Source organism: Mytilinidion resinicola (assembly GCF_010093595.1).
Source record: "Mytilinidion resinicola strain CBS 304.34 unplaced genomic scaffold BDZ99scaffold_13, whole genome shotgun sequence".
Lineage (NCBI taxonomy): Eukaryota > Fungi > Ascomycota > Dothideomycetes > Mytilinidiales > Mytilinidiaceae > Mytilinidion > Mytilinidion resinicola.
Genome location: NW_022985449.1, coordinates 590,511 through 615,201, shown reverse-complemented (window position 1 = coordinate 615,201; position 24,691 = coordinate 590,511). Strand labels below are relative to the sequence as shown.

The window sequence follows — 24,691 nt, the reverse complement described above, 5'->3', positions numbered from 1 at the left end:
GAGTACAGTCATATTGAGAACCAAGATGCGCGTGCAACTCATGAGTTCATGTACTTGAAACGATCTTGAAGACCGCGTGGACGGGCCATGGGAAAGGTGCCTGCGTTGAAATGCTCAAAGTGCACACCCTCTCACAGTTGTTTCTAACCTTACTTCTAGAGATTTGATGAGAAGCTGGGTCCCCGTTACGAAAATGCCGTAAAAGGTAGGTCAAAAGCGTTTGGGACCGCCCCAGTCTGCGTTGTCTTGATCTTTACATCTTATCTGGATTCATGATAATGCAGCGAAGAACCCCAGACAGTGGTCAGCAGGAGTACACAGAATTTTGCCCAGGCGCTGTACCATGTGATAGGTCATGTGAGGTTATCCATTGGCCATGCCCAAGTAGATGCCAGCAACCTGCTGTAGTCTCCGTTGCTACGACGCTTGCCACGTACAAACGAGTGTCTTCACTCTGTGAAATAGGACTAACAGAAGTACTTAGCAAGCACGGGAAAAAAGACTACATCCATCGAACCCCTATGTCCCGAAAGATCCACCATGTTCACAGTGCAACCAGCAATCACAAAGTACCATACAAGCCTCTATAACTTCCACTTGGCCGACCTACGAGATCTTACAGACTCACACCTAGCTGCCATTAACGAAGCTGAAGCGATGGCGATTCCGCAGTCCAACAATCCTACTCCACCTCTCACCGAGCAATTCACAGAGCTTAATACTTCCCTTACTAGCCTTACCGCAGGTATTGATTCATTCTTTGAAGGACTGCCGGCGATCCACGCAGTAGATTCCCGGCCGTACCCCGACCCGAACCGGCACTTCAAGGCCTACGTGCGCACCACGTTGACTACGCTGAAGCCGTATCTCGATGTGCATCGCGGCGTCATGAGGGCATTGGCGTCAACGCTTAGGGATTGCGAGCAGAGTCGCGGGAGCGAGATCTCGAGGCAGCAGGTCGACGACTTGGAGAAGCTGGTGAAGGAGATGGGAGAGGTTGCAAGCGTGATGCATCGGACTTTCGGATATCCGACTGTATCGAGGAGCAAGGGAATGGTAGTGGAATCTTTGAAGGGGGTGCAACAGAGTGTAAAGCGGGAGCAGGAGCTCGTGAAAGTTTTGCTGGAGGAAGGGAATGTGAAAGACTGAGTGGAGACAAAGGGAACGGGGCGGTGGCGGAGGGATATCATGATAGTAGTGTGAGATTCCCCTACAACTTTCCTACAGTCCTAGACTGTAATACTTTAGCTAGAATGTTTTACTACGTTGGAAACGTGCTGAGTCTTTCACTTCAGCTCTACAGCGCCTTTTCATGGATCTATGTGTACTTATTTGTAACTGTCTTGACAGGCTGCGATACGTTTCAACATAACAGCCAAATGAGCCACTTGTTTAGAGACTGCGCGTAAAAGTTGTTTAGTACTGAAGCAAAATCGTGGAACTGGAGTGATGTCAAGGTTGCCGTCAGGGGTTGGGCGCACTGACGCGACGTCCTCGCTAGTTCTTGCCCATCTATTCACTCGATGCTCAACTCCCCCGTCGCAGCAACATCCCGCTACAATTTGCCGGAAATGGCCAATTCTGGGTCAGCACCGCCCTCCAAGCTTCGTATCCTCTCCCTGAACTGCTGGGGACTGAAGTTTCTAGCCAAATACCGCAACGAGCGCCTCATAGAGATCGGAAACCAGATCGCCGCTGCGAGCCCGCAGCCAGATATTGTCGGACTCCAAGAATGCTGGACACAACAGGACTACAACGCCATTCGCGATAGGACGCGCAGTTTTTTGCCATATGGGAAGTTCTACCATAGCGGTATCTTTGGGGGTGGTCTGGTGATTCTGTCGAGATGGCCCATCGTGGAGAGCAGCATGATGAGGTACCCATTGAACGGGCGGCCGGCTGCATTCTACCGTGGGGACTGGTATGTGGGCAAAGGAGTAGCCTGTGCACGTATACGGATGGGCCCAGAAAGGAGAGACGTTGCTGAGATCTTTTGTACACATGTTAGTACCCAGTCCAAGCTCGTACGCAAAGCATACGTGACTGACTCTAGCAGCTTCATGCTCCCTACGAAACTGAACCTCACGACTCCTACATATGCCACCGAACAGCGCAAGCATGGGAGATTGCGAAGCTCATGCACGGAGCTGCAGAAAGAGGACATCTCGTCATTGCTTTGGGGGATTTCAACATGGTCCCACTATCGCTCGCACATCGCATTATCGAAACGCAGTCCCCAGGGCGAGACGTCTGGCGAATACTACACCCCGAGTCTTCTATTGGCGCTGCGAAGGACAAGGTGGAGAAGCAGCGAGGGGTTCCCATTCCCAACGCCCATTTCAACCTCACAGTCAATGGCGCAACGTGCGACAGTGTGCTGAACAGCTGGCGCTGGAATAAAGCTCACAAAAGGCGTCTCAGGAAGGGCGAGAATGTGGTGATAGAGCTCGATGTCCCAGACCCCAACGCCAAACGTTTGGACTACATCTTCTTCAGTAGTGGATCCCATCACGACTCTACGACTGGCGAGGCAACTTCGGAATGGACTTTGGAGTCTGCTAATGTTGGTATGACGGGGAGGCACCCGACCTTGCATTGCTCCCTCAGCGACCACTTCTCTGTCGAAGCGACTCTGGTGCGCAGCGTTTCCAGCGCTACTGAACCGTCCCGCAGCAATGGACCGTGGGCACTGCCGGAAACTTACCTCCCGATCTCCACATACGATGAGATCCTGACGACCATTGCAAAGTATATGAGGCGGGAGCAGGTGCAGCGGCAACTACGTCTTGGGCACTGCTTATTCCAGCTCGTCCTCTCCATTGGCTGTCTGATCGGGGTGTGGTGGGTACCGCACAACTATGTTGCGTTCATCCTGATGCTCGTCAGCACTTTGAGCCTGAGCACGGGTGTGATTGATGGCCTCATGGGTGGCTTGTTCGTAGGGAGCGAGTTGAGAGCGCTTAAAGAGTTCCAGTGGGAAGTCAGCAATACAAGAGCTCGAGCTGTCGATTTCAGCGCGAAAGACTCTCCGAAGCTGTCGCTGGAGACGAGGAGAGAGATGACGTAATGCAGCCCTGTATGGGTGCATAAGATTGCGAGTTTGGATTAGCATTTTTGTAGCGTTCTAGCGTATTGTCTTACATGCCCACGAAAGGCTAGAGCATTGTGGCATTGGAAGCCTACACTGTATCTAAATCCGAGCATTTGAACATCCACCTCCTTCCTTCGCGCATTACTACTATGTAGAGCCTGACCTCTGAACGTGTAGCCAGCGGCGATATGGTCTGGTGTTGATGGGGTACGTAGGATCACGTTACCCTGTATTGTTCGGTCTGTGACAATACATGCATCCGTCGGGTTTATCCCACCGCCAAGCCAAAGTCTACTTCAACTTCCACCTGCAGGTAGCCCACCTGCATTCACACCAACATCACCCTCTACGCCATCGCTCCCTCGAAGTGCCCCATCGTTGTTACCCCCTTTTCTGCTGGCTAGAACTGACGCGCGCATTCCGTTTGGTCGCCCCGTGGGTCGGCCTGTCGACAAACGCAGCTTCCCGTGGGAACAACAGAGTCTGGAAGTCGGATCAGAACAAACGCAACCATGAGCAATCCAGGCCAACAATCCCAAGGCCCACAGGGCACGCCGCAGCAGAATCCGCAACTCCTGAAACCAGAGGATGTATTAAAGCTCACCTGCCTGAACGACGAGCAGAAGACCAAGTACAGGCCTGCCGTCGCCAGCCTGTGGGCCATGATACAGGGCAAGCCGAAAGACTCGCCAGAACGCATATCCGCCCACACCAAGCTCGCCGAGTGGTCGCAGAAGCTGATCGGTCAGGAGCGACTCCAACGACAGAAGGTCGCCGCAGCCCAGGCGGCAAACAGGCCCCAGAGCCAGCCAAACCAGCCCGGACAGCAGCCTCCGCAAGGCCAGACGATGAATCAACCCCGACCGCAGATACAGAACACCCCATCGCAGCCAGCGCAAGGCGGCCAGCAACGGCCACAGGTGGATCCTGGCATCTTGAAGCATGTCCAGGACTTTCCCTACCACCTGCCCCCTGGCGGGCCTCTCCTGGGCACACCTGAGGGCGATGCGAAGGTGAAGGAGTTTAAGAATAACTACATTGTGGCGTTGACCAGGCAGGAAAAGGCGAAGACGGCGAGTGCACGTATTATACAGGCAATGGAGGACCGGAGGAAGAGCGGGCAGGATGTATCGCCAGAGCTGATTCAACGAAAGGCGGCCGCGGAGCAAGAGTACAACTCGGGAAAGCAGTTCATAGATGAGTTTCGCAAAAAGCAAAGCCTGTGGAAGCAGCAGACAGAGCAGCAGCAGCAGCAGCAGCAGCAGCAACGGGCCCAGCAGACGCAGCAGCAGCAACAGCAGTCGCATAACCAACAGAGCTTCCCTCAAGTGAAGAGCGAAGCGCCCATCAAGACGGAGGGAGGCAACACAGCTCCAGGCGGACAGCAATTCACCAACATGCAAATGGGCGGTCAACCGGGCACGCAGCAACCAAACTCGCAGGGGCCAGCACACAATCCGAACGCCGCTCGAAACTCAATGTCTTCAGGACCACAGCAACCCGGTCAGCTTCCTTTCACTCCCCAGTCTGCACAGGGACAAAATCCGTCGGGCCAGATGAATCAGCAGCACAACAACATAAACGCACAGCGCCCACAGATCAACCCCGCGCAAGCCAACGCCCATGCACAACAGCAGCAGCAGCAAAACTCACCTCACCCACAGTCCGCAACCGGTAACAACCTCACTGGCCCGCCTGTCCCTCTCTCTCACCGAGACGCGGTCGGCCTCGCCCAGCGCTCTTACTCACAAGGTGACGCCAACCGCAATTCCACGCCGCAGCAGATGCCGACTAGCGCAGGAGGTTATCACAGCATCCCGAATCGCGACCAGATGAACAACACCAAGATGCCCATCCCCAAAACGCTCAACGTAGCGCAGCCGCAACCCGTCTCCATGGGCCCCGCCAGACCTACTATGGGCGGACCCGGCAACGGCGCGCCGGGTATGATGGGCCAGCCCGTCATGCAGAAGATGCCGACATTCCAACTTGAGGGTGAAGGTGATCGCGTGCTCAGCAAGCGCAAGTTGGACGAGCTCGTGCGGCAGGTCACTGGTGGTGGTGAAGGGCCGGGCGGGGAGTCACTAACTCCCGAAGTTGAAGAGGTGTGTGTCTCATTATATTTCCTCATAAGCACGTAGCACGAGCTAACAATGCGTCACAGGCAATGCTCCAACTTGCGGACGACTTTGTCGACTCGGTCATCAGCTCAGCGTGCAAGCTCAGCAAGCTGCGCGAGTCGCCACAGCTGGACATCCGCGACCTCCAGCTTATCCTCGAACGCAACTACAACATCCGCATTCCTGGCTACGCGTCCGACGAGATCCGCACCGTGAAGAAGCTGCACCCAGCACAGGGATGGACGGCGAAGATGAACGCCGTTCAGGCAGCTAAAGTCATGGGTGGGAAAACTGACATCTAGTACTTGATTTACGGTTTTCCCAAATGTGTACTGACTTTTCACTTTGTCGTAGTGGCTGATCAACGCGCCAAAGAAGAACGCGAGCGCGAGAAAGAGAAGAAGCGGGATCTGCAGAGGCGGAGGGAGCTGGCGATCCAGAGCCTGAAGAGGCCGAAGAATTATGCGAGGGCTGTTGACGGTCCTAGCGAGGGGTTCGGAATTGGTACTGAACATGGCAATCACAACATTTCTAGTGCGAGGAAGGACTCGGTGCATGATCGGCAATGAGTACCTAAATCTCCCGAGGCCTAGAGGCCAGGTGCCGCTTGGGGTCCGCCAAGGCATTCCAAAGTTTCAAGATTTCAGGCGCTATGGGCGAATTTTCATTCACGGCAACTATCTATGAGTGGGCTCGGAAGGCGCTCATGTGCTGTTGGTTGCACCTCGGTTTTGCTACTTTATTTCTTACTAGCATACCCAGATTGTACAGTATGGCTGGTAGGGTATCAAGGATATCTCGGAGGAGGGGAGTTTTGCGTTTATGCTGCATATAAGCTGAAAATCTTGGGATCAGGTTGCAGGGGGAACTAGGGCGAGTTATCAACCAATATTAAGTCTGGTATGACACGAATAGATTTTTGCTTCGTGTTGCAGTGTTCAAACAACGCTTGGGGCGTTTGGAGTCATGAAGCGTAGGATAGGAAAGCTAAAGGAGATATGAGGTGTTGGATAGTAAAAGATAATAGTCTCCCATAAGCTTGTCGTTGACCCATCATGCTACGTTCAAGGGTTCTAAAATATATCGTAAGAATCATGAGACGGGTGGTCTATGTCCTAGTCTCTATGCACACTTCTCAACGGCCAAGCTGACCAACCTTATATCTGGCGTCCGCTCTGTCCTGTTATGCACTACCCAACTCTTCTACGCCCCCTCTCCAGCAGGCCCACCAACCTGCGCCTTCACCCCACTCCACGCCTCGGAAAACACCATATCCTTCTCCTCCCCACCTCTATCCCGCCAACCCCAGCACACACAATAATGCCCCAACAGCAAGCCTAGCTCCTCAAACTCATCCAGCATCTCCAGCGCCCCAACCCGCTCCTTCTCGGCCTCGCTCACCCACTCCCGCCACACAAACCCGGTATCCACACCCCCTTGTCCCGCGTCAAATCCCGCTGTCTTTAGCCGTGTAATCTGCGAGGCGAGGTCCGGGTACGTGGCGAGGGTGTGCAGGTGGATGTTCCGGGATTTGAGGTTCGAGACCATGGTACGGCCAAAAGCATCATGCGGGCGGACGGGCTCGTAGAGGACGAGGGCGCAGGGGGTGGTAGGGGAGAGGTGGTGTGTTGTGAGAGTAGTGAGGATGTCGGAGGCGGTGGTGGGCGGGAGGTAGACGAGGCAGCATTCGGAGAGGAGGAGGGTGGGGGTAGAGGGGTTAAGGTTTGGGAGCGGTGGTGGGGTGGGTGAGGCGAGGGTGCGGAGGTCGAGAGCCGTGATGTTGTAGGTGGGCGTGCTGAGGGATGTGCCGTCTGTAGAGATGGTAGGGGGGTGGGAGAGTAGGGAGAGGATGGCGGGAGAGCGTTGGATGGCCGCGATTTTGGAGGAGGTGTTACAGGGGAAGTCGATCTCGTGGTAGGTTAGATTTAGAGACGGGTACGCGGAGAGGAGGCGGAAGTAGCGTGTGTCTGTCCCTGCACCCAGGGAGATGATCTGTTTGGGCGAGCCAGGCGCGGTGGTGAGGAATTGGTGGATAAGCTGGTCGAGCCCGGTGGTGCGAACGTATGTGCCTATACTTCGGCATGAGCTTCGCTCTGTGTACTAAGAAAGTGTTGGTGGAATTGTACCTCTGTTTAGGAGAGGCAGACGCCGCACCGTCTGCTGTGCGGCGAATACCTTCGCATATGGGTCGTCGAGATAGCCCAGCTCTACGCAGCTCACTCGCGAGCCCGCTGCATCTTGATCGGTGCCTTTCACGGCGTCGTCTTTGGCAGCCTCACTTGTTTCATGGCTGATGGGAGCTCTGGGACCGCGTCCTCGAGCGTGTAGTCCTCCACGGCGCTGGGCGAGCAGCGATTTTAGATTTGGGATCTCCGGCGCAGCCATTGTGGTGATAGCTGTTGGTGGTGTTGGACTTTAGGCTCACGTCATAAAGGGGCAGGGGCCCATGCCATTTCGCCCTGAAGGTGCGACCCAAGGGAGGAACACATGCGTTAGATATGGAAGCTGAACGAAGGCATCCCTCTGATCTATAACAGGGCGTTCCGGAATTAGTAGCTTATTCATTGGTGTTTTAGCAGCGATGGGCTGCTTTGGACGACCACGTGAATTAAGCTCCTCGCTTCACCGAGGATGTGCCGGCGCGAGGCTCCTCTTCTCAAGGTTTCTTTTAACTTTGTCGACGACCCTCCTCGCCGTCCTCACCTCACCACCCACCACTAGAGACTGTGAGACCGACCCAGTATGGATTCCGACAGGAGGGATAACCCGGCCATGATCCGGATGTGGCGCATCTACCGCACCGCGAAAGAAATGTGCATGGATAGAGTACGCGCGACGCTGCAACAGAGCTGCCACTCGGCCTGCTAACAGCTCTGCAGGGCTACCAGATGCTGGAAGAAGACATCAACATCTCACTGGCCGAGTTTGTCGACCGCTTTGGAAAGGAGGGAGACCACGAACCCGAGTGAGTACGCCCGCTTCTTGTATGTGGCCTTGCACAGCTAAACCTCCTCTTGTAGCCGTTCTCGCATGGGCTTCAGCGCGAAACCCAGCGAAGCCATGCTGATCAAATACACCGACCCGCCCACCCCCAAGGTTCCCAACCCTCAGCCCCAGATCGGCGAGATCTGGATCGACTTCAGCGGCGACGAGAACGTCGGCCTCAAGCAGTTGCGCGACTTCATGCAGCACCTTGTTTCCACTAGCTACTACTCCGGCATTCTCATCACCCCGAAGCCCATCACCGGCATGGCCCTGCGTCTGTTGCGCGGCAGCACCCAGTTCGAGGACGGCCCACGCGGCGGCGTCGAGACGTTCGAGGAGCAGCACTTGCTGGTGAACATCACAAAACACGAGCTTGTGCCCAAGCACGTGCTTCTGAGCAAAGAGGAAAAGGCGCAGCTACTAGAGCGCTACCGGTTGAAGGAGACGCAGCTACCTAGGATTCAGGTCACCGATCCGGTGGCCAAGTATTTGGGGCTGAGGAGAGGGCAGGTGGTCAAGATTATTCGGAGGAGTGAGACGGCAGGCAGGTATGCCAGTTACCGGTGGGCAATATGAAAAGGCACGATCGTGCAGCGAGGCGTTTGGCAGCATTGAATCCTACTTTGGCTAGGGCTGGAGTTTAGGTGACTGGGAATGATATTAGCTTGTATCAAAAGAAAGTGAGTGGGGTCCTGCAACCTGGTTTCTTGGTAGGCGCTGGATTGCGAGGAAATGCTTATCAGTAGGCTGGACAGAAGAAAAATTTATATGAAGCTTTGATCGTTAGGTACTTGTCAATCCTAACAACAGACTCAGCGTCTGGTATTTGACAGCATCAGTTTCCAAGCTAAATAAAAGGTCATCTAAATTTATATCTGTTTAAAACGCCGCCTTCTCTCCTACCGCATCCCTCCCTTGACCCTATTCTCCACCCCCTTTCGATCCCTTAGCATCCTCCTCAATACAGTAAGGTCACCGCAAGTACGGACTCGTGCACCACTACTAACAAAGCCTCTCAAGGAAAAGCAGTCGCCAAGTCAACAAATAGGGCCTGGAGTAGTACCAAAAAATCTTTCAATCAACTCATGCCCACTCAGCAATAAACGTCATCATGCCAGAGAACCATCACTACCAATCCAGAAGATGAGCATACCTCTGACGACACTGTTGTCCGATCTCGGACTGCAGCAAATTCCGGTAATCGGTCTGACGCTTGTTTTCTGACAACGGAGTTCGTTCCAGCGAAGGTCAATCATGTCAACCTTACTAAACCCCTCAACGCCCGCAAGGGGACCACTGTCCAAGGATCCGGGGTATCTGGCATTGGATGAAGAAAGCGACAACGACTCTGACGTTGACCTCGCCAAACTCCTCAACGCGGATATCTGTCGTCTCACGAAGACGAAGACGACACCAAGGTCCACTTCAGCAAGAGTCCACTGCTACCCAGCCTCGCGTCCCAAGTCACCTGTCTTTCATCGATGACGAGGACGATATTGATGCCGACTTCAACCAGGAGTTCAATTCTACCCAGCCTCGCGCCCCGAGCAGATTGTCTTTCATCGATGACGATGACGGGATTGACGCCAACTTCAGCTAGGAGTTCACTACTACCGAGCATCGCGTTCTAAGCCGCTTGCCCACTGCTACCTAGCCCCACGCCCCGAGCAGATTGTCTTTCGTCGATGACGATGACGAAGACGAAGAACCAATCCATCGCAACAAGAGACGCTTCGTTGCCGACGACTTAGCTACGATAGACCTCACCTTGGAAGATGAGGACAATCTGGACCCGCCTGACGCTCATGAGACATTCCGTAATACCTGTTCTCGCCTCTGTGTACTCGTGTGCGGGTCGCACAGACAGATTCGAGGGTCGGTCGGTTATTTCATACTAAGTGCCCTTATATGGTACATCAATATTATTCTGGACCTTCGATTACCTCTTACAAGACCTGTTAGTCGCAACACCATGCTATGGCTACTCTCTATTGACACCGACGATACCGTGGACCTGATCGTGGAGTCACTGTCAAGGGGCATGATCTGTGTCATTGAACTCATCATGCGGGGTCAAACGGTCACCCTGGAAGACATACAAACGATCGAGAGTGACCTTGAGGATCAGTGACAAGGAGTGTACGCCAATCTGCTTAGGAATATCGCATTCGCATTGTTTGGCTTGTACGTTGGCAGTTCAGGCAAACTTGCGCGTCGAATTTCGGAAAACAACGATGAGAACTACCGCCGGAGAAAGGAATCTTCTTCCGAGCATTATAGATATTGGCGATGAACGAAAGCACAACCACACTTCGTGCTACTTGCAGTATTCCAACGGAGAGCACATCCCGAGCTTGTGTTGCTCACCGAAACTTTGATGATACTAATTCTCCATACAATGAACGCCCCGGCCATCGAGTCCGTCAGGGGCCGACCGACCTGGACTCCGGCTCGTGTTCCCAACTGGCGCCAGCTAAACCAAGCATGGCCGCAAAAGTCTCGCCTGATTGGTCACCAGAGGCAGTGGAAGGGGCGCGACACAAACGTTTCGAACCAGCAATCCAGCGCGGCGGCGTCGGACAGAGGCGTAAAGACATTAAACGCGCGGTCACTCAAGAGTTCATCGTCTACCCGGTATGAGGGCGTTTGGAGTGGTCATGTGCTAGTCATATTAATGCGTTAGGTATCTTTGGCGTTACCTTCAATGTCCCATCGGATGTGATGAGAACCTGCCAGATCGCCGATTACGACACTGTCCGACTCAACTGGAATTTTAACGACCCAGAACATCGCCTCGTACAGCGCGCCACACCGAAACATGGTGCCGTTTTCACGTTCAGCGTGGAGATTGTGGGTAAGCATGGACGCGCATGGCTTTCTACGGGGAGCAATGAACTTAAGAAAATCAGCAAGTATATTGACATGCTGAAATCGGGCACTACTGGCTCTCTCCGTTAGCTGTCCTTGGCGTTCCGTTTTATTGTTTACATTGGCACTACTCTGGCATCACTTACTTACGTCGGCACCACTTTGACACCAGTACTTTAGCGCCTTACCTCTAGCATTTCCTCTACGACATCCACGCTCTACTGCATTAGCACCACCACTTCAGCCCCATATCTTCTCATAACACGGTAAATACTCATGTAAAGAGGCTATTATGGGTACTACTGCATATGTAGCTAGTATCTTACAGTATCAGTCTCCAGGCTGAACAAAAGGTATTCTATATTCATATCCTTCTACAACATCGCCTTCTCTCCCACCGCATCCCTCACCTTGACCCCATTTTCTACCGCCTTTCGATCCCTTAGCATCCGCCTCAATATCTTACCACTCGCCGATTTGGGTATCTCATTCACAAACTCAACCTCCTTAATCCACTTATACCTCGTCTTCCTTTCTCTCACCCACTTCATCAAAGCCCTTCCGACCTCTTCACTCGCATTCACTCCGTCCTTTAGCACCACAAACGCCTTAGGCAGCTCGCCCGAGTAGTCATCCTTGATTCCCATCACCGCCACATCTTCAACCTGGGGATGCCCTAACAGCAAATCTTCCAGCTCCGCCGGCGCAACCCCAATCCCCTTGACCTTGATCATCTCCTTGATTCGGTCCAGGATATGAATCATGCCCTCCTCATTCATGGCTCCCTGGTCACCAGTTCGCAACCACCCATCCACAAAGGTCTCCTGCGTCGCCTTCTCGTTTCCTAGATACCCCATAACAACCTGCGGGCCGCGTGCAGGAATTTCTCCAGCCTCTCCAACACCTGCTTCGGTTCCGTCTTCTTTGATAATTTTTACTTCTGTGTTAGCGACTACCGCACCGCCCGTGTGCGCGTATTTGTAGTCATACTTCTCCGGCGGATGCGCTGTTATACACGAGCAGGACTCCGTCATCCCATAGCCCTGCTTGAAACCCGTCCCGGGGAACTTTTTCTTCAGCAGCTGGATGATCTCCTCACTCAGGGGCGCTGCGCCAGACGAAAACCTGGTCACGTGGCTTAAATCATAGTCGTTGACTTCCTTGTCCCGTACTAGGCGAATGATGATAGGTGGGACGAGGAGGAGCTCGGTGAGCTGGTAGTCGACGATTATTTTCAGCATTTCAGGCATGGTGAACTGCGGGAGCATGATAACTTCAGCGTTGAGGAGGACCGGGAGGTGCAATTGGTGCACGAGGCCAGTGATATGGAAGAGAGGTAGGACGGCCATGATCTTGTGGTGCGTGACGGGGGTAATTTGCTAAATTTGGAGACACTGGGCTATTACATTCTGGTGGGATATCATGACCTTTTTCCACAAACATCAGCATTGATTCCAACTCCACGCAGCATTCTACATGGGATCGTGAACTCACAGCCTTGGGCAACCCAGTAGTCCCACTACTAAAACTTAGATATCCACAAACATCGCCATTCCGCTTTCCCGGGGGAATTTTCCAACTCTCCACCACCTCCATCTTTCCCTCCTCCACGAGATCCTGCACGGTCTTGAACCCCTGTGATTTCCCCTCCAGCAAAAACACTCTATCCTTCCCCAACCCCACCCTCTCTGCTGCCTCAACCGCCACGTGCAAACTGTCCTTCATGGTCATTAGAAACCGAGCCTTGGCGCAGGTAAGCGCATATGCCATCTCCTCGACCCCGTACGCCGGGCTCGCGCCGCTGATGACCGCCCCAGCGCGCAAGCCCCCGAACATGGCGATTGGGTACCAGATGATGTTCTGCGAGAAGAGCGAGATGGTCTCCCCTGGTTGCAGGCCGTGGTGCTTGACGAGGGCCGTGGCGAGGTGTGTGCTCAGGGTGCGGACTTGGGCGTAGTCGACGCGCGCGCCCGTGGCTGCATTAGTGTAGCCGCCTAATGGGCCTGAGGAAGCTGATGAGGAAGGGCTGAGGGGGGAGTAGGGGGAGTCGAAAAGCCAGTCCCAGGCTGTGAGGGAGGAGGGAATGTCGATCGGGGGCTGGTGGGATTTGAAAATTGTCATTGTGGGCTTTTGGGGGCGATTTAGTATAGAGATGATGTATAGGAAGTAGGGAGTAGAGGAAATTGAGAATATAGCACAAAAATGGAAATGAAGGACTGCAATGGAAACGAAATTAGAGATTGAGTGGCTTATTAATGTCTAAGGACGTGGATTTGAAGCTCCTCGGAGCTTGCACTTGAGTCTGTCCATCGTGCGTCGTCCACCTCGGCGCGTGGAATTAGGGTGGAGCGGCAATGCGGAGTCGGTGCTTGCGAGTCGCGTTGCGGAGAAGAGGGCGGCGTGTTTAGTGAAGCGTGAAGATCGGCAAGGTTTACCGATGAGCGACAGTCAGAGAGAAAGCGGATCAAGACAAGGTGTGTAACCAAAAGCTGTTGTATTGATGCTGGTGAGGAGGCTAGCTATTGAGCGGAAGGAGGAAATACATGCATAGGGTGCTGAGTAAGCCTGCTAGAAAGGAAGGGGCCGAGTAGGACAGCGAGGGAAGGGCATAACGCGACTTATATACAAGTTTGAACTGCGGGTATGATATGTTGAGTTAAAGGACAGTTGCTTGATAGTCAATCAATTTCATACCAACCTATAGACTCGCCAGAGTGGTATCTTGAAAGTATCAACCACCATATTTTCTATTAGACCAAAGAAAGCCAGCCTGGTTAGGTTGTCACCAAGCCTTTACACCATCAAGAAGAACCAAAAGCCGTCTATGGGATATCACCAGGCCTTCGCCCCAAACACCCACTATATGTATCAACAGTAACCACCATCTTTCCCTGCAACCTTTTGAGTGAAAACAATCTCATATTCTCCTGCAACTGGGAACTTTGTCGCGTCCCCTAGCGTTACTGAAGCCGTGATGACCGAAAGCTCGATGCCCGGGATAGCCCCTAGGGGAACGTCATGTTTTTGAACCTATGCACGTGAATCAGTATGCATTCGAAAGAAAGAATCAAGAGGGTATAAGATAACATACAGATAAGACACGCCAACTCAAGTTCTTCAACAAGTACTCTGTAACAAGATCTTTCTCACATAGATCTGCTACTTTTCCATCCGCCTTATGCTTCTGCAGTGTCCATGTAAGCGGCACAACGGTATTAACCATGCCGGTTCCATTCGTAGTGTGCTTCATGTTATCCGACGACCAGATCGCAGTAGAACCTGCAAAATTCGGGTGGCTGTTCCAGCATGACGGGTCCGAGTCGTCTCCTGGCGCTTCGCCCACGAAAACGTACACAAAATAGCCACCTGGCAATGCGAACTTGGGAGCTTTGATTTGAGCTATGTAGACCTGGTCTGCGTCGGTTCCATTTTTTGGGACCTTGCTAGCTTCACGCTTCTGATTCGAAGGCACGGGATCACCGTAGTGTTCTTCGATGGTCTGCAGGAGAATGGCTGGGTCGTCTGAGATGTCATCGTATGTGTATCCGAATACCGTGTAATCTCTCACGTCTTTGGAACTGAAGAAGTCGCCGGCTATGGTCTTATGGAAAGGGTAAAGCGCTATGATAGCCGTGTTAGCCTTAAAAGGGGACTGATGGCAATGCCGCCTACCAGAATTTTCATCCGCAACGGCGTCATTCGGTCTCGCAAACGTGGTGTATTCCTGAGATTGGGGCTGTACCCAAGTGTCCTGGTGTCCCTTCTGCCACATAGCTGCTACATGATCGATATTTCTAGACGACATAATTAGTCCATCAATATTCAAGATTAAAGGGGATTTACCGTAGATATTTAAATCTACTCACAGGTGATGGAACATAAATATAGGATCAAAAGACGAATATGGGACATTCGACATATGCCCACCATCTCCTCCTATCGTCATGTGAACAATATCATGAACTGATTCTAGGCTGTCGCCATCGTATGAGGAGCTGCTGACGTTGCTGAAGTTGGTTTCCAAGGTCAGAATATGGTGGACACGCTCGCGCAAGTTCAGACTCGTCTTGTTGAGCTCACTTTCTACAACGTCATTGCGACTCGCGGCGCTTGCGTCTTGCGAAGTAGGAATGCGGACAGTGTTCGGGTATTCTGACCACCATAGTTGGTTCTGACAGGGTTAGTTTATATTCTGGCCTTCCGCATACAGCTGCAATTGAGAACGAGGAAAAACTTACAGGGTCATACAAATCTTTCCTGCTGTTCGAGGGAAACTTGTAGGAGAAAAGGGGGTTGTCGATGGTTTGATTCCCAGTAGATGTGACGATGTCCACTTTAGGACGCTGAAAGAAATCGGGCAAGATCGGATCTCCCGGTGCGAGCTTTCTTGCCCAGTCAAAGTACGGTGCTCTAAGAGTTTCCAGTACCTTGCTATAACGGTCTTTCAAGCCACCATCTGGGAACTTAGAGACAGCAGTTCTGGCGTTGACCAGAAGGGTTTGCTATGGCTTTTAGCGATGAAATGGCTACAATAGAGTAATATATGCTCACCTCGATGAGCGCGCAGTACGGCCTGTGCCACGTGAGGAATAGATTAGAGGAGTGAGCGCAATAACCTCCATACCCTCCGTCTGCCTGTGGAACACTATCCCATTGTTGTTGCATACCATGAATTCCTAGACTGTCAGCAACTTTGCATAGTTAACAAGCCGGAAGATTCACTCACCCATAATTTTGTACCAGCTGAACGCATCGTTTGGATCCACCTCCTCCTGCCACTGCCTCATGCCTAATATGAAAATATTCCACGCATCCGTGTCCTTCTTCAGATCCCTAATCTCAAGTCGAGGATAGACACCACCTCCAGGTGTTGATATGGCGTGATAATTGCCACGGCGTGCGACTCCTGGCGTCTGGCGGTATGCTAGCTCCTCTGCCGAATGGAACAAGCCGCCAATGGGCTTGCAGATAGCGGAAGATAGTACGGCGAGGACGACCGCGATAGTGCGAAGATAGCGCGACATCCTGCGTAGATGTGGAGGGGGTTTCAATGTGGAGAGCTAGAGGCCCCTTCCACGGTCTTTAGGAACGGCCACAAGAGCACCGATCGACTCGGACACTTGTATATGCAGTGAAGAGGCCACGAGGGATAGATAAGTGTGCCCTGAACTAAGCAGAGACGATCAACGAGAGGCTCCAAGTAGTAGTGGAGGCTTGTCACACCAGGAGGCGGGGACGAGAGAGCGAACGATCGTAAATGTCGAACATGAAGAGAAAACGAGTGAATGAAAAAAGAAACCGAAAAAGCAGGCAGGAACGTGGAGACGCTCTGTGTGACGTGAGGTAGTATGATGCAGACAGCACAGCAATTGACGGACAGACGATGAATATAGGAACCCATCAATTTAACAGATCCTAGCCGCAGTACTGGGATCCAGCCGAAGATCCTTATGCCAGGTATGGATAGGTCCTTCAACGATCCTTCACACCTACCAATTACCTAGTTTGGGGTAGCGACGGAGAGACACCAACTGTTTGCAGACAGCGGGATTCCGTCCGCGGGAGGAGACATGGCATCAGCAGGATCCAGCTGCTGTAGACCAGAAGCTGTATCAGCCAACACGAGGTGGAGGATGAGGTGTATAACCAGGGCTGCAGATCTATACTTGGTGTCTGCCAGGTAGTGAAAGATGACACCGGCCCGCCCAAGATGCGGTGCTGCATTTTGTGTGCCTCGGGCTCTCTCGTTCTACCCGCCGTCTTGCATTTTTGCAGGCACGACGACTGCACACCGTATATCCTGCAGACGTACTCGGAGTAGGCGGCATGCGGTGGAGCGAGGTGGTAGGTGTGTTTGTTCCTCCAGGAAGTATTCCTACGGCATACCGTAGAACTGACCCGTATAGGATCAACAGCACGTCCATCCTGCTATGGCTCCTGAAACACAACAACGTTTGCGGATCCTGGGCGACGTCATGTTCATCTTTCAGGGGCCGCTCCGGCATGTTGAGCCCGCGATCCAGTGCCCTAAGACCTGGGTGGATTCGCGATCCAGTCCTCTGCAGGGCTGTTCTCATCCGTCGACTCCCATCCAGGGACCATCATGTGCAACCAGACCGACAGGGTGTAACACTGGCGCGCTCAGCACTGTCATATTTCTCAATCCTCTCCGGCCGCACTAATCATCGCTGTAGATGTTGGTTGTTGGGAGAGGCGGAGTTCAGCGAGGCTGTGCTGGCCTTTCCCAGTCCTGTCATCATTCTCGCGAGATGAGCAGTATATTCATAGACAAATATCTAACAAGACTATTGCTGCTTTGGCTTGGTTCTTGAGGCTAGTTGCACCATTCTAACCTACCTGCAAGCATCTACCACGTGAGACAAGATGGACTAACGCTGGCAATATTGCGTGGCTGGCAACTCGCGATGTAAGGGGTGCACTCTCACGCTTCGCCATATGCACGACGACACCACCGCTCGACCGCACGTACGATAGACTTCAAAACGTGGACCAGAATGTGACAATGTGCAACACGTTTCCATAATCCAACCATGATACATAAACCTGTCCCGGTCTTTCAGAACGCCATAGCAGCCTCGGTATAGTTATACACCCCGAAAAAGAACGACCACGGCAGACGCCAGGGACCACGAACCCAGTCCCTCAATTTCTCTGATCCAGTCCCATCTACCACCACTGCTGTGCTCACGACAACACATCGCTAGTGTAACCTCCCAGCCTCCTAGTCCTCCTCCGACTCATGCACTTCCGTCCCATGAAAAGCATCCCCAAAAGCCGAGTCCTCCAAGGCGAGGCCAAGATCATCGTCCGCGTTGGCGTAGTCAGCCAGGGCATCGCCAGCTGTATCCAGATTGTCGAAACTGAAAGAGTCGGCCGTGTCAAACAACCCTGTACTAGTCTCGGTATTGGAAGCTGGTGCACCGGCTTGTGCAGAAGCCGTTATGGAGTTGTCGACTTTAGGTTGCCCGCTGGTGGTTTGCGGAGCATTCGCCGCCTCGTCCACCATGACCCAGTCGCCCTCTCCCTCGCCTCCCTTTTCATCCCCCATCCCTGCCATTTCCACGTCCAAGTCCATTAGATCGTTTGCTCCGTCGCTTTGCCCCATCAATGTTGAGCTCCCTACGCCTGGAGTCCCTGCGGAAGAAAGGGCTCCGCTGCCAGTCTGGGCACCATGCTGGATGGTGGGATTAGCGGGTGTGGTGGCTAGTGATGTCGAGCCGCCATACTGGTCCAGTAGGCTTGCGGCGGTGTTGTCTGCGTCCATAGCACTCTCATCGAGCAAACCATTCAGCGCGCTATCGTCGTTCCCATTGTTCTCGTATACAGTGCCCTGTCCATTGGTAAGGCCGTTACCATTTCCAGTGCCGTTAACTGGCTGCTGGACCTGTACAGGCTGGACTTGCTCCTCGATAAACCCACCTTTGTCTACGCAGACAACGCTCTTTTTCGTCCCAATGGCAATCCCCAGAGATGCTTCAATCTCTGCAACAATTGCATCAGGCTTCTCCTCGTCTTTTGGTGTTTCCACTCGGGGTGGTTGTGGACTCAACTCGTCACCTGTCTCTTCCGGCAGATTGGTAGAACTGCTGTAACCGGGACCGTGCGCAGCTTCCTGTAGCCTACGTTCCGCCTTGATGTACGTTTTGCTGCGCCTGAGGTTGGCAAGTTTGCGGGCGTGGTCGGCGCGCATCTTTGCGAGCTCTGCCTCTTCCTTTTTGGTGTATTCTACTACGCGCTTTTCAAACTCTGCGAGCTGCTCAGGGTCAAGTTTGTGGTAGCTCTTCGTCTGGTTCGGTGCGTTGGGGAGAGAGTCCGCTGCCGGGGCATCGAGAAGCCCGGTCGTCAAAGATCCCAGTTCTCCCATGAGCCCAAGACCAAGGTCAACAGGCAGTATCTGGCCGACTGCGTAGGGGGATGAAAAGACTTCTTCCATCCACTCGTGATGTTGCTTGTATCGCATGGTGCTAATCTCACGAGGAGTGAGGTGATCGAGCAGATCTCCGAGGGTGGTATTTTCTTCATCCTCTATGGTCGTGTCGGCACTTACTGCAGTTGGTGGCATTCCAGGACCACCGACAATTCCGGGCATTTGTGAGGGTGGTACTTGGCGCATACGCTTGGCTGGGGGTCCTCCGGCCGCCGGAGCCTGTGGCTGTTGGTAATATTGAGCCTGTCTGGCCATAGCACCGCCCATTGGCTGCATGGGATTGAACATCGGGCGTCCTTGGGCGGCCATGTTGTGCATCTGGCTACTGGGGGCAAATTTGACGTCCGGCCAGTTGCCCCTGTCGCGAAGCATGAACTCCTTCCGCTGCAGTTGTCCTTGCTTCTCGAGGTATCCCCGCTCTTGCATTATTCGCTGAACGTCAGGCCGGATTTGGATTTGAGCTGCGGGATATCTGCAATCTGGCGTAGCTTGTGTGTAGTGTACTATCCAGAGGTTGAGGTCGAAAGGTGCGTTAGCCGCCGGGTTCTTGTTGATGATGCGATATCTGTGGCGAGAGTGATTTGCTATAGGCTCGACACCGTAGCGGCATCCACTACGGTGAACGAGGATTTCTAGGGTCTGTTCGCAGGTTAAGGTTAGAACTTAGCGCTGTCGCAAACCAGAAAAGTCACTCACGTAGCCTCGGATGTCCACTGAGTATGTTGATTCCGAATCTGCCCACGTATAACCATCACTTGCGAAGCTTTGACCCATATGGGGAGGCTGCCATGTTAGAATAACGGTACCGTCGGGCGGTGGAGCTTGGAAGTACGTCCATGCGACAGGTTGCGCATCGTTGACAATTTTCGGAGCATTGAGAAGATAGTCGAGGGCAATATTGGGTGGCAGCTGGCTTTGATGTGGGAATCGATAAGAGGATACCAAATGTACATGAGGCAACTAGTAAAGTCAGCGCATCTGCGTTGGGGGCATTGGATTCAGTGAATACTACTAACTACAAACTGGGGAACATTACTGCTGGGATCTTGTCCCGTCCGGACATCCACATGGTTCTGAGTCATCATCTTGGTGAATTCTCGTCACGAGAATGCCACAGGCAGCGCGTTGGAGGAGATATGGTGGGTGCGCGTGAGGAGCTTCGATGTTGCGGTGCTGTCTGAAGTCGCGTTGAAATCACGCTAAGGTGGTCTCTATCACGTGATGAGAACCTCACGTAGTAACATCGCTGGCGCGTTCTACATCAAATCAGGCAACTCTTGAGCATATTACACGTGCGAAGGTCCAATGTATCAGAAGATTTTAGTTTCAATTGATGTTATCTGCTCTGGATGAGTTGACTACCCAGTTTGGCTCCGATGATATCCAGCAATCCTTCAGAATCAGAATACTAGTAGGCCTAATATAAGCCATGCCACCCAGAATCTTCAAAAGAGAAGTGTGACGTGTGGCTATATTCCATACCCAACACTTCATCCCCAAGACTTAGTCTTTATCCCCCTTTCCTCGGGGCAATCGGCGTAGCAACTGACACCCTTGGATTCTGAGCTTGGCCCTGAGGCTGCTGGCCCTGCTGCGGTCCGGCTCCAGACCGCTTCTTCGCGAAGAAGTTCTCCAGCACCTTCTTCACGTGCGGGATGCTCTGCTGCTTCTCCTGCGGCGCCTTGCAGTCTTCAAGAGAGTATGGCTTGGAGATCCTGACAGCATCATTGACAATGATGTCGGTATTGTGCCAGCGGCATGGGAGACTGTATCGCCGGAGATATGATTAGCAACGGTTGAGGAGGACGGCTGCGGGTAGTTGTGTGGGGCAAGGAAAGAAGTATAAGGCAACCCACGTTCTAGCCAACGCATCGAAGATCTCTTGTGCCTCCCTGCTGACGCCTCGTCCTCTCATCGCATCCCGTTCCTTGATTTTCCTGATCGTAGCTTCCTCCCTTGCCCTGACAGCATCGAGGTCGACTTTTGCAATGCTTGGTAGAGCCCCGTCGAAGCCGGGAACTGATCCCTCAACCCGCTCTCCTGCGCCCAGCAATTCAATGTTCAGGATGTGCGCGAAGGGGATGATGTGGTAGTCGCCTGGCTGGGAGGAAATAGTCGCGGAGGGGTTGGGAGGTGCGGGGGTGGTGTTGATGGCGATGGCGTTGGTAATGTTGCAGGTTGTGAAGAGGGTCCCCTCAAGAACGGTATTATATGGCGCAACGGTGATTTTGATGCTATTTTCAACGACTATAAGCTTGATTCGTCCATGTGTGGTAGTTCATAGGCTCCGAATCCTGCCCTCACTAGAATACCCCATGGAAGCTTCACCTATTTGCTGATCCGTCGCGCGAAAATCGAGGGTGTGGGTAGTTACGCGCTTGGGGCTAGGAGCTGAGAGAGAGGATGAACATACCGCGCACCGACCGCCTTGTAGAGGATAGAGTCCGAGTCGGTCACATCCTTCCCGCCTGCAACCTTTGGTGTCGCAATCTTGCCCGCCGTGGCCTGTCTCTTGTGATCCGCAGCCATGCTTCCCACTGCTTGCTCTTCTGCTTCTCGTGCTCTCTGCCTCGAAAACGAGAATCGATTCGCGATTGCTCTGTCTGTCGAGACCCTGGAGCCTGTGTTCTCCTGGGAACTTCTCTGGCTCTGAGGAGTCTTTTGGCCTTGGGAGCCTCTGCTCAGCGCGCGCCCTGTCCGTCAACGCCGACGCATGTAATCAAAGAAAAGGGAGGAAGCAAAGGAGCGACAAGAAAAGCAGAAGCAGCCCGGAAGACGAAAGTAAGGTGGGCTTGGTAGAGCGTGCAGCTCCAGGTGGATGGACAGGGTGAAGTTCCGCTGGCTTGGCAACCAGTAGCAAATTCCCAGGATGTAGGTACGTCAGTTTGCCCCGACACTACGCTTTGTTATGCTTTAATAGAGATTATTAGATCAGTAGAACTAGAAGTACTACTGTCGTTTTGATTATGCCTATGCAGGCATTAAATAAGTCAACGTGTGGAAAACTTCTAGATAGTAACTCATCAAGACCCCGAGCAGTAGTGCACAGACCTTCTCACTACTCTGAAACAAAATAGCCATCACCTCGCACCTGTATGGATCTTGTCGACGTCTCAGGAAGCAGAAACTTTTCATCACTACAGAAGCTGCACTACAATCTCGAGTTAGTGAACTAGTCTCTCATTCCTCAATTTAACGCTCCCGTGTATGCACATGTTGTCACAACATGGAAGCCCAGTGCAGCCCAAGCGCGCCTATTGTGGATGTGCCTTTATATCTATGCTGCGAGCGAGCTCTCCAAAGTACCAAGAACCCCTCCTTATGCGGTGTAAGTCGACGCCGAGATGTTTCCTCCCCTTCCAGTCCAGTTGACGTGAATGTCCTTGCCTTCTGGGTAGTCGGCGCTGGCGGCTTCGGGCTTGACGCGGAAAGTGTGGGCACCAAAGTAATCTCTCTGCGCCTGCAGCAGGTTGGCAGGCAGATCTTTGGAGCGGTAGCCGTCGTAGAAGCTCAAAGCAGTGCTGAAAGCGGGGGTGGGGATACCCCACAGGGCGCCCTTGCTGACAATGTCTCTCCAGCCAGGTTGAGCCTGTTGTTGTGTTAATATCTAGCAGTTTGCCAATACGTGAGTGAGTTTACCTTGTGGATAGCCTTGTTGAAGAAGTCGTCGAACAGAAGATTCTCTAGGTCGGGGTTCGCACGGTACCTAAACCAGTGAGTTCATACGCTACTTTCACTAATGTTCCGCAGGTTGCTTACGCCTTGGTGATGTCCTTGAGGAAGACTGATCGAATGATGCAGCCACCACGCCACATGAGAGCAATTTCGGGCTTGTTTAGCTTCCACTTGTACTCCTTTGCGGCCTTTGCAATCGTCAGCACAAACCCCATGCTAGCTCGAAATGGACGCTCACATTTTGGATCAGCATGAATCCCTGGGCGTACGAGATAATCTTGGATGCGTAAAGGGCTTGTTCGAGGTTCGCCAAGAATTGCTTCTTGTCGCCGGTGAAGCTGGGAGTGGGTCCGTCAAGGACCTTGGAAGCACGACCACGCTCAGCCTTCAAAGAGCTGAGGCAGCGAGCGAAGACGGCCTCACCTATCAAGGTGACGGGCATACCAAGGTCCAATGCGTTGATGGCGGTCCACTTTCCAGTACCTTTCTGTCCGGCAGAGTCAAGGATCTTCTCGACAATAGGCTGCCCGTCCTTGTCGTCGTTCTTGTACATGATGTCGCGGGTGATTTCGATGAGGAATGAGTCGAGAACGCCCTTGTTCCACTCAGTGAAGACATCACCGATCTCCTTGTCCTCGAGACCAAGACCGCGCTTCATGATATCGTAGGCCTGGGAAAGTCAGAGATGCTCGCTTCGTTTCGAGTGGGTCTTCTCATACCTCGCAGATCAACTGCATGTCACCGTACTCAATACCGTTGTGGACCATCTTTACGTAGTGGCCGGCACCCTCGTCACCAACCCATTGACAGCAAGCCTCGCCGTCAGACTTGGCAGAGATGGATTGTAGCACGTCCTAGCTATTGTTAGGACCGAAACCGGGATTAGCCAAGGTTTGACTAACCTTGATGTATGGCCAGGCCTCTGTGAAAGTGTTAGTCTCACATTGTCAAGGATATACAACGGAAATGCGCCGTACCTTCATTGCCACCGGGCATGATACTGGGGCCATAGCGGGCACCCTCCTCACCACCGGAGACACCGGTTCCGACGAATCGGATTCCCTTGGCCGAGAGATACTTGGTACGGCGGTTGGTATCAGGGAAATGTGAGTTGCCGCCGTCAATGATGATGTCGCCCTCCTCAACACCACCGTTCAGAAGGAGCTCGATAAAGTCGTCGACGGGCTTGCCGGCCATGACGAGCATCATCATGCGGCGTGGCTTCTTGAGCTTGGACACGAACTCCTCGATGGAGTGGGCGCCGACAATCGACTTGCCCTTCGCCTCTGGAGAATTGGTCAGCGCTGTCTTGTGGTGAAGTTTGCGATCTCAACGTACCATCGCCGAGGAAACGGTCAACCTTGGCCACCTGCGCTTTTGTCAGTTCCCTACTTCTTGCATCTGGGCTGTGGACCTACGGTGCGGTTGAAAGCCACAACAGTGAAGCCATGATCCGCGCTTTCCGGGTCTTAGTATGTGTCTGCGAGCGAGGTGGGACGAGGGTGCTTACGCATTGAGGATCAGATTCTGGCCCATAACCTGCGGCGCGAGTTAGCAATGGCTCTGCGAGTTCAGGTGCGCACAGCACTCACGGCCAGGCCAATGAGGCCGAAATCTCCAACGGGCTCAGCCATTGTTGGGAATGGAGGGGTGATGGAATTGTGAGTCTGGCGAAGGGCTGGATGGCGGGGTAGCAGCGATCGTCGAGAAGGCTGGATAGCGGGGTGATGAGGTGTGAATCTGCGGACGGCGAGGCGGCGAGGCGCTGAGAGAGTCCAATGGAGCAGAATTCTGGCTGCGACGGGAGGTGTAGCAACAGAGTCTGAGGTCTGGCGGGGCAGTGCTACTATATCTTTGATGACCCAGCAAAGCGACTAGGTGCTAGGTCTTTCCTGCATGGCCCGGCATGGATCAATCACGGCCGGTTGCCGGAGTTTCGACAGCTGCCAGTTGCCAGTTGCCAGTTGCCAGCTGCCAGTGTCGGCCGCGGGCCCTCTAGCCGTG

General features: G+C 53.1%; 11 protein-coding genes across 11 annotated transcripts; 5 read left to right on the top strand and 6 right to left on the bottom strand.

The window, feature by feature from the left end:
- Nucleotides 1-228: 228 nt before the first annotated feature.
- Nucleotides 229-1,149, top strand: BDZ99DRAFT_572674 (uncharacterized protein; the record flags this gene model as incomplete). The annotated part of the gene is made up of 1 exon (XM_033728221.1): nucleotides 229-1,149. Exon 1 carries the CDS (start codon nucleotides 541-543, stop codon nucleotides 1,147-1,149), a length of 609 nt encoding a protein of 202 aa, XP_033574738.1. The 5' UTR covers nucleotides 229-540.
- Nucleotides 1,150-1,571: 422 nt separating this feature from the next.
- Nucleotides 1,572-3,067, top strand: BDZ99DRAFT_391547 (DNase I-like protein; the record flags this gene model as incomplete). Its single annotated transcript, XM_033715733.1, has 2 exons — nucleotides 1,572-2,003; nucleotides 2,057-3,067. 2 exons carry the CDS (start codon nucleotides 1,572-1,574, stop codon nucleotides 3,065-3,067), a joined length of 1,443 nt encoding a protein of 480 aa, XP_033574737.1.
- A 345-nt stretch (nucleotides 3,068-3,412) lies between these two features.
- BDZ99DRAFT_65608 (uncharacterized protein) lies at nucleotides 3,413-5,593 on the top strand. Its single transcript, XM_033728798.1, has 2 exons — nucleotides 3,413-5,196; nucleotides 5,256-5,593. Exons 1-2 carry the CDS (start codon nucleotides 3,604-3,606, stop codon nucleotides 5,511-5,513), a joined length of 1,851 nt encoding a protein of 616 aa, XP_033574736.1. The 5' UTR covers nucleotides 3,413-3,603; the 3' UTR covers nucleotides 5,514-5,593.
- Nucleotides 5,594-6,125: 532 nt separating this feature from the next.
- Nucleotides 6,126-7,694, bottom strand: BDZ99DRAFT_65647 (leucine carboxyl methyltransferase). The gene is made up of 2 exons (XM_033728799.1): nucleotides 7,338-7,694; nucleotides 6,126-7,280 (listed from the first exon to the last, which is right to left on the bottom strand). The coding sequence occupies exons 1-2, from the start codon at nucleotides 7,594-7,596 to the stop codon at nucleotides 6,415-6,417; spliced, it is 1,125 nt and encodes a 374-aa protein (XP_033574735.1). The 5' UTR covers nucleotides 7,597-7,694; the 3' UTR covers nucleotides 6,126-6,414.
- Nucleotides 7,695-7,816: 122 nt separating this feature from the next.
- BDZ99DRAFT_446643 (RPB5 subunit of DNA-directed RNA polymerase) lies at nucleotides 7,817-9,049 on the top strand. Its single transcript, XM_033717980.1, has 3 exons — nucleotides 7,817-8,037; nucleotides 8,091-8,176; nucleotides 8,232-9,049. Exons 1-3 carry the CDS (start codon nucleotides 7,954-7,956, stop codon nucleotides 8,770-8,772), a joined length of 711 nt encoding a protein of 236 aa, XP_033574734.1. The 5' UTR covers nucleotides 7,817-7,953; the 3' UTR covers nucleotides 8,773-9,049.
- A 401-nt stretch (nucleotides 9,050-9,450) lies between these two features.
- Nucleotides 9,451-10,327, top strand: BDZ99DRAFT_522388 (uncharacterized protein; the record flags this gene model as incomplete). Its single annotated transcript, XM_033725700.1, has 2 exons — nucleotides 9,451-9,630; nucleotides 9,851-10,327. 2 exons carry the CDS (start codon nucleotides 9,451-9,453, stop codon nucleotides 10,325-10,327), a joined length of 657 nt encoding a protein of 218 aa, XP_033574733.1.
- Nucleotides 10,328-11,438: 1,111 nt separating this feature from the next.
- On the bottom strand, nucleotides 11,439-13,199 carry BDZ99DRAFT_500086 (4-coumarate-CoA ligase 2; the record flags this gene model as incomplete). The annotated part of the gene is made up of 2 exons (XM_033723696.1): nucleotides 12,559-13,199; nucleotides 11,439-12,443 (listed from the first exon to the last, which is right to left on the bottom strand). The coding sequence occupies exons 1-2, from the start codon at nucleotides 13,183-13,185 to the stop codon at nucleotides 11,439-11,441; spliced, it is 1,632 nt and encodes a 543-aa protein (XP_033574732.1). The 5' UTR covers nucleotides 13,186-13,199.
- Nucleotides 13,200-13,605: 406 nt separating this feature from the next.
- Nucleotides 13,606-16,088, bottom strand: BDZ99DRAFT_572667 (Di-copper centre-containing protein; the record flags this gene model as incomplete). Its single annotated transcript, XM_033728220.1, has 8 exons — nucleotides 13,606-14,094; nucleotides 14,156-14,685; nucleotides 14,737-14,858; nucleotides 14,931-15,235; nucleotides 15,303-15,566; nucleotides 15,616-15,637; nucleotides 15,689-15,740; nucleotides 15,791-16,088. The coding sequence occupies 8 exons, from the start codon at nucleotides 16,086-16,088 to the stop codon at nucleotides 13,933-13,935; spliced, it is 1,755 nt and encodes a 584-aa protein (XP_033574731.1). The 3' UTR covers nucleotides 13,606-13,932.
- A 1,244-nt stretch (nucleotides 16,089-17,332) lies between these two features.
- BDZ99DRAFT_572666 (DUF1750-domain-containing protein) lies at nucleotides 17,333-20,097 on the bottom strand (the record flags this gene model as incomplete). Its single annotated transcript, XM_033728219.1, has 3 exons — nucleotides 17,333-19,651; nucleotides 19,709-19,972; nucleotides 20,029-20,097. 3 exons carry the CDS (start codon nucleotides 20,095-20,097, stop codon nucleotides 17,807-17,809), a joined length of 2,178 nt encoding a protein of 725 aa, XP_033574730.1. The 3' UTR covers nucleotides 17,333-17,806.
- Nucleotides 20,098-20,351: 254 nt separating this feature from the next.
- Nucleotides 20,352-21,827, bottom strand: BDZ99DRAFT_464678 (uncharacterized protein). Its single transcript, XM_033720380.1, has 3 exons — nucleotides 21,426-21,827; nucleotides 20,869-21,246; nucleotides 20,352-20,778 (listed from the first exon to the last, which is right to left on the bottom strand). Exons 1-3 carry the CDS (start codon nucleotides 21,539-21,541, stop codon nucleotides 20,523-20,525), a joined length of 750 nt encoding a protein of 249 aa, XP_033574729.1. The 5' UTR covers nucleotides 21,542-21,827; the 3' UTR covers nucleotides 20,352-20,522.
- Nucleotides 21,828-22,331: 504 nt separating this feature from the next.
- BDZ99DRAFT_392085 (decarboxylating 6-phosphogluconate dehydrogenase) lies at nucleotides 22,332-24,321 on the bottom strand (the record flags this gene model as incomplete). The annotated part of the gene is made up of 11 exons (XM_033715766.1): nucleotides 22,332-22,601; nucleotides 22,652-22,718; nucleotides 22,772-22,875; nucleotides 22,926-23,357; nucleotides 23,407-23,541; nucleotides 23,590-23,609; nucleotides 23,665-23,973; nucleotides 24,026-24,056; nucleotides 24,106-24,145; nucleotides 24,198-24,226; nucleotides 24,280-24,321. 11 exons carry the CDS (start codon nucleotides 24,319-24,321, stop codon nucleotides 22,332-22,334), a joined length of 1,479 nt encoding a protein of 492 aa, XP_033574728.1.
- Nucleotides 24,322-24,691: the final 370 nt, after the last annotated feature.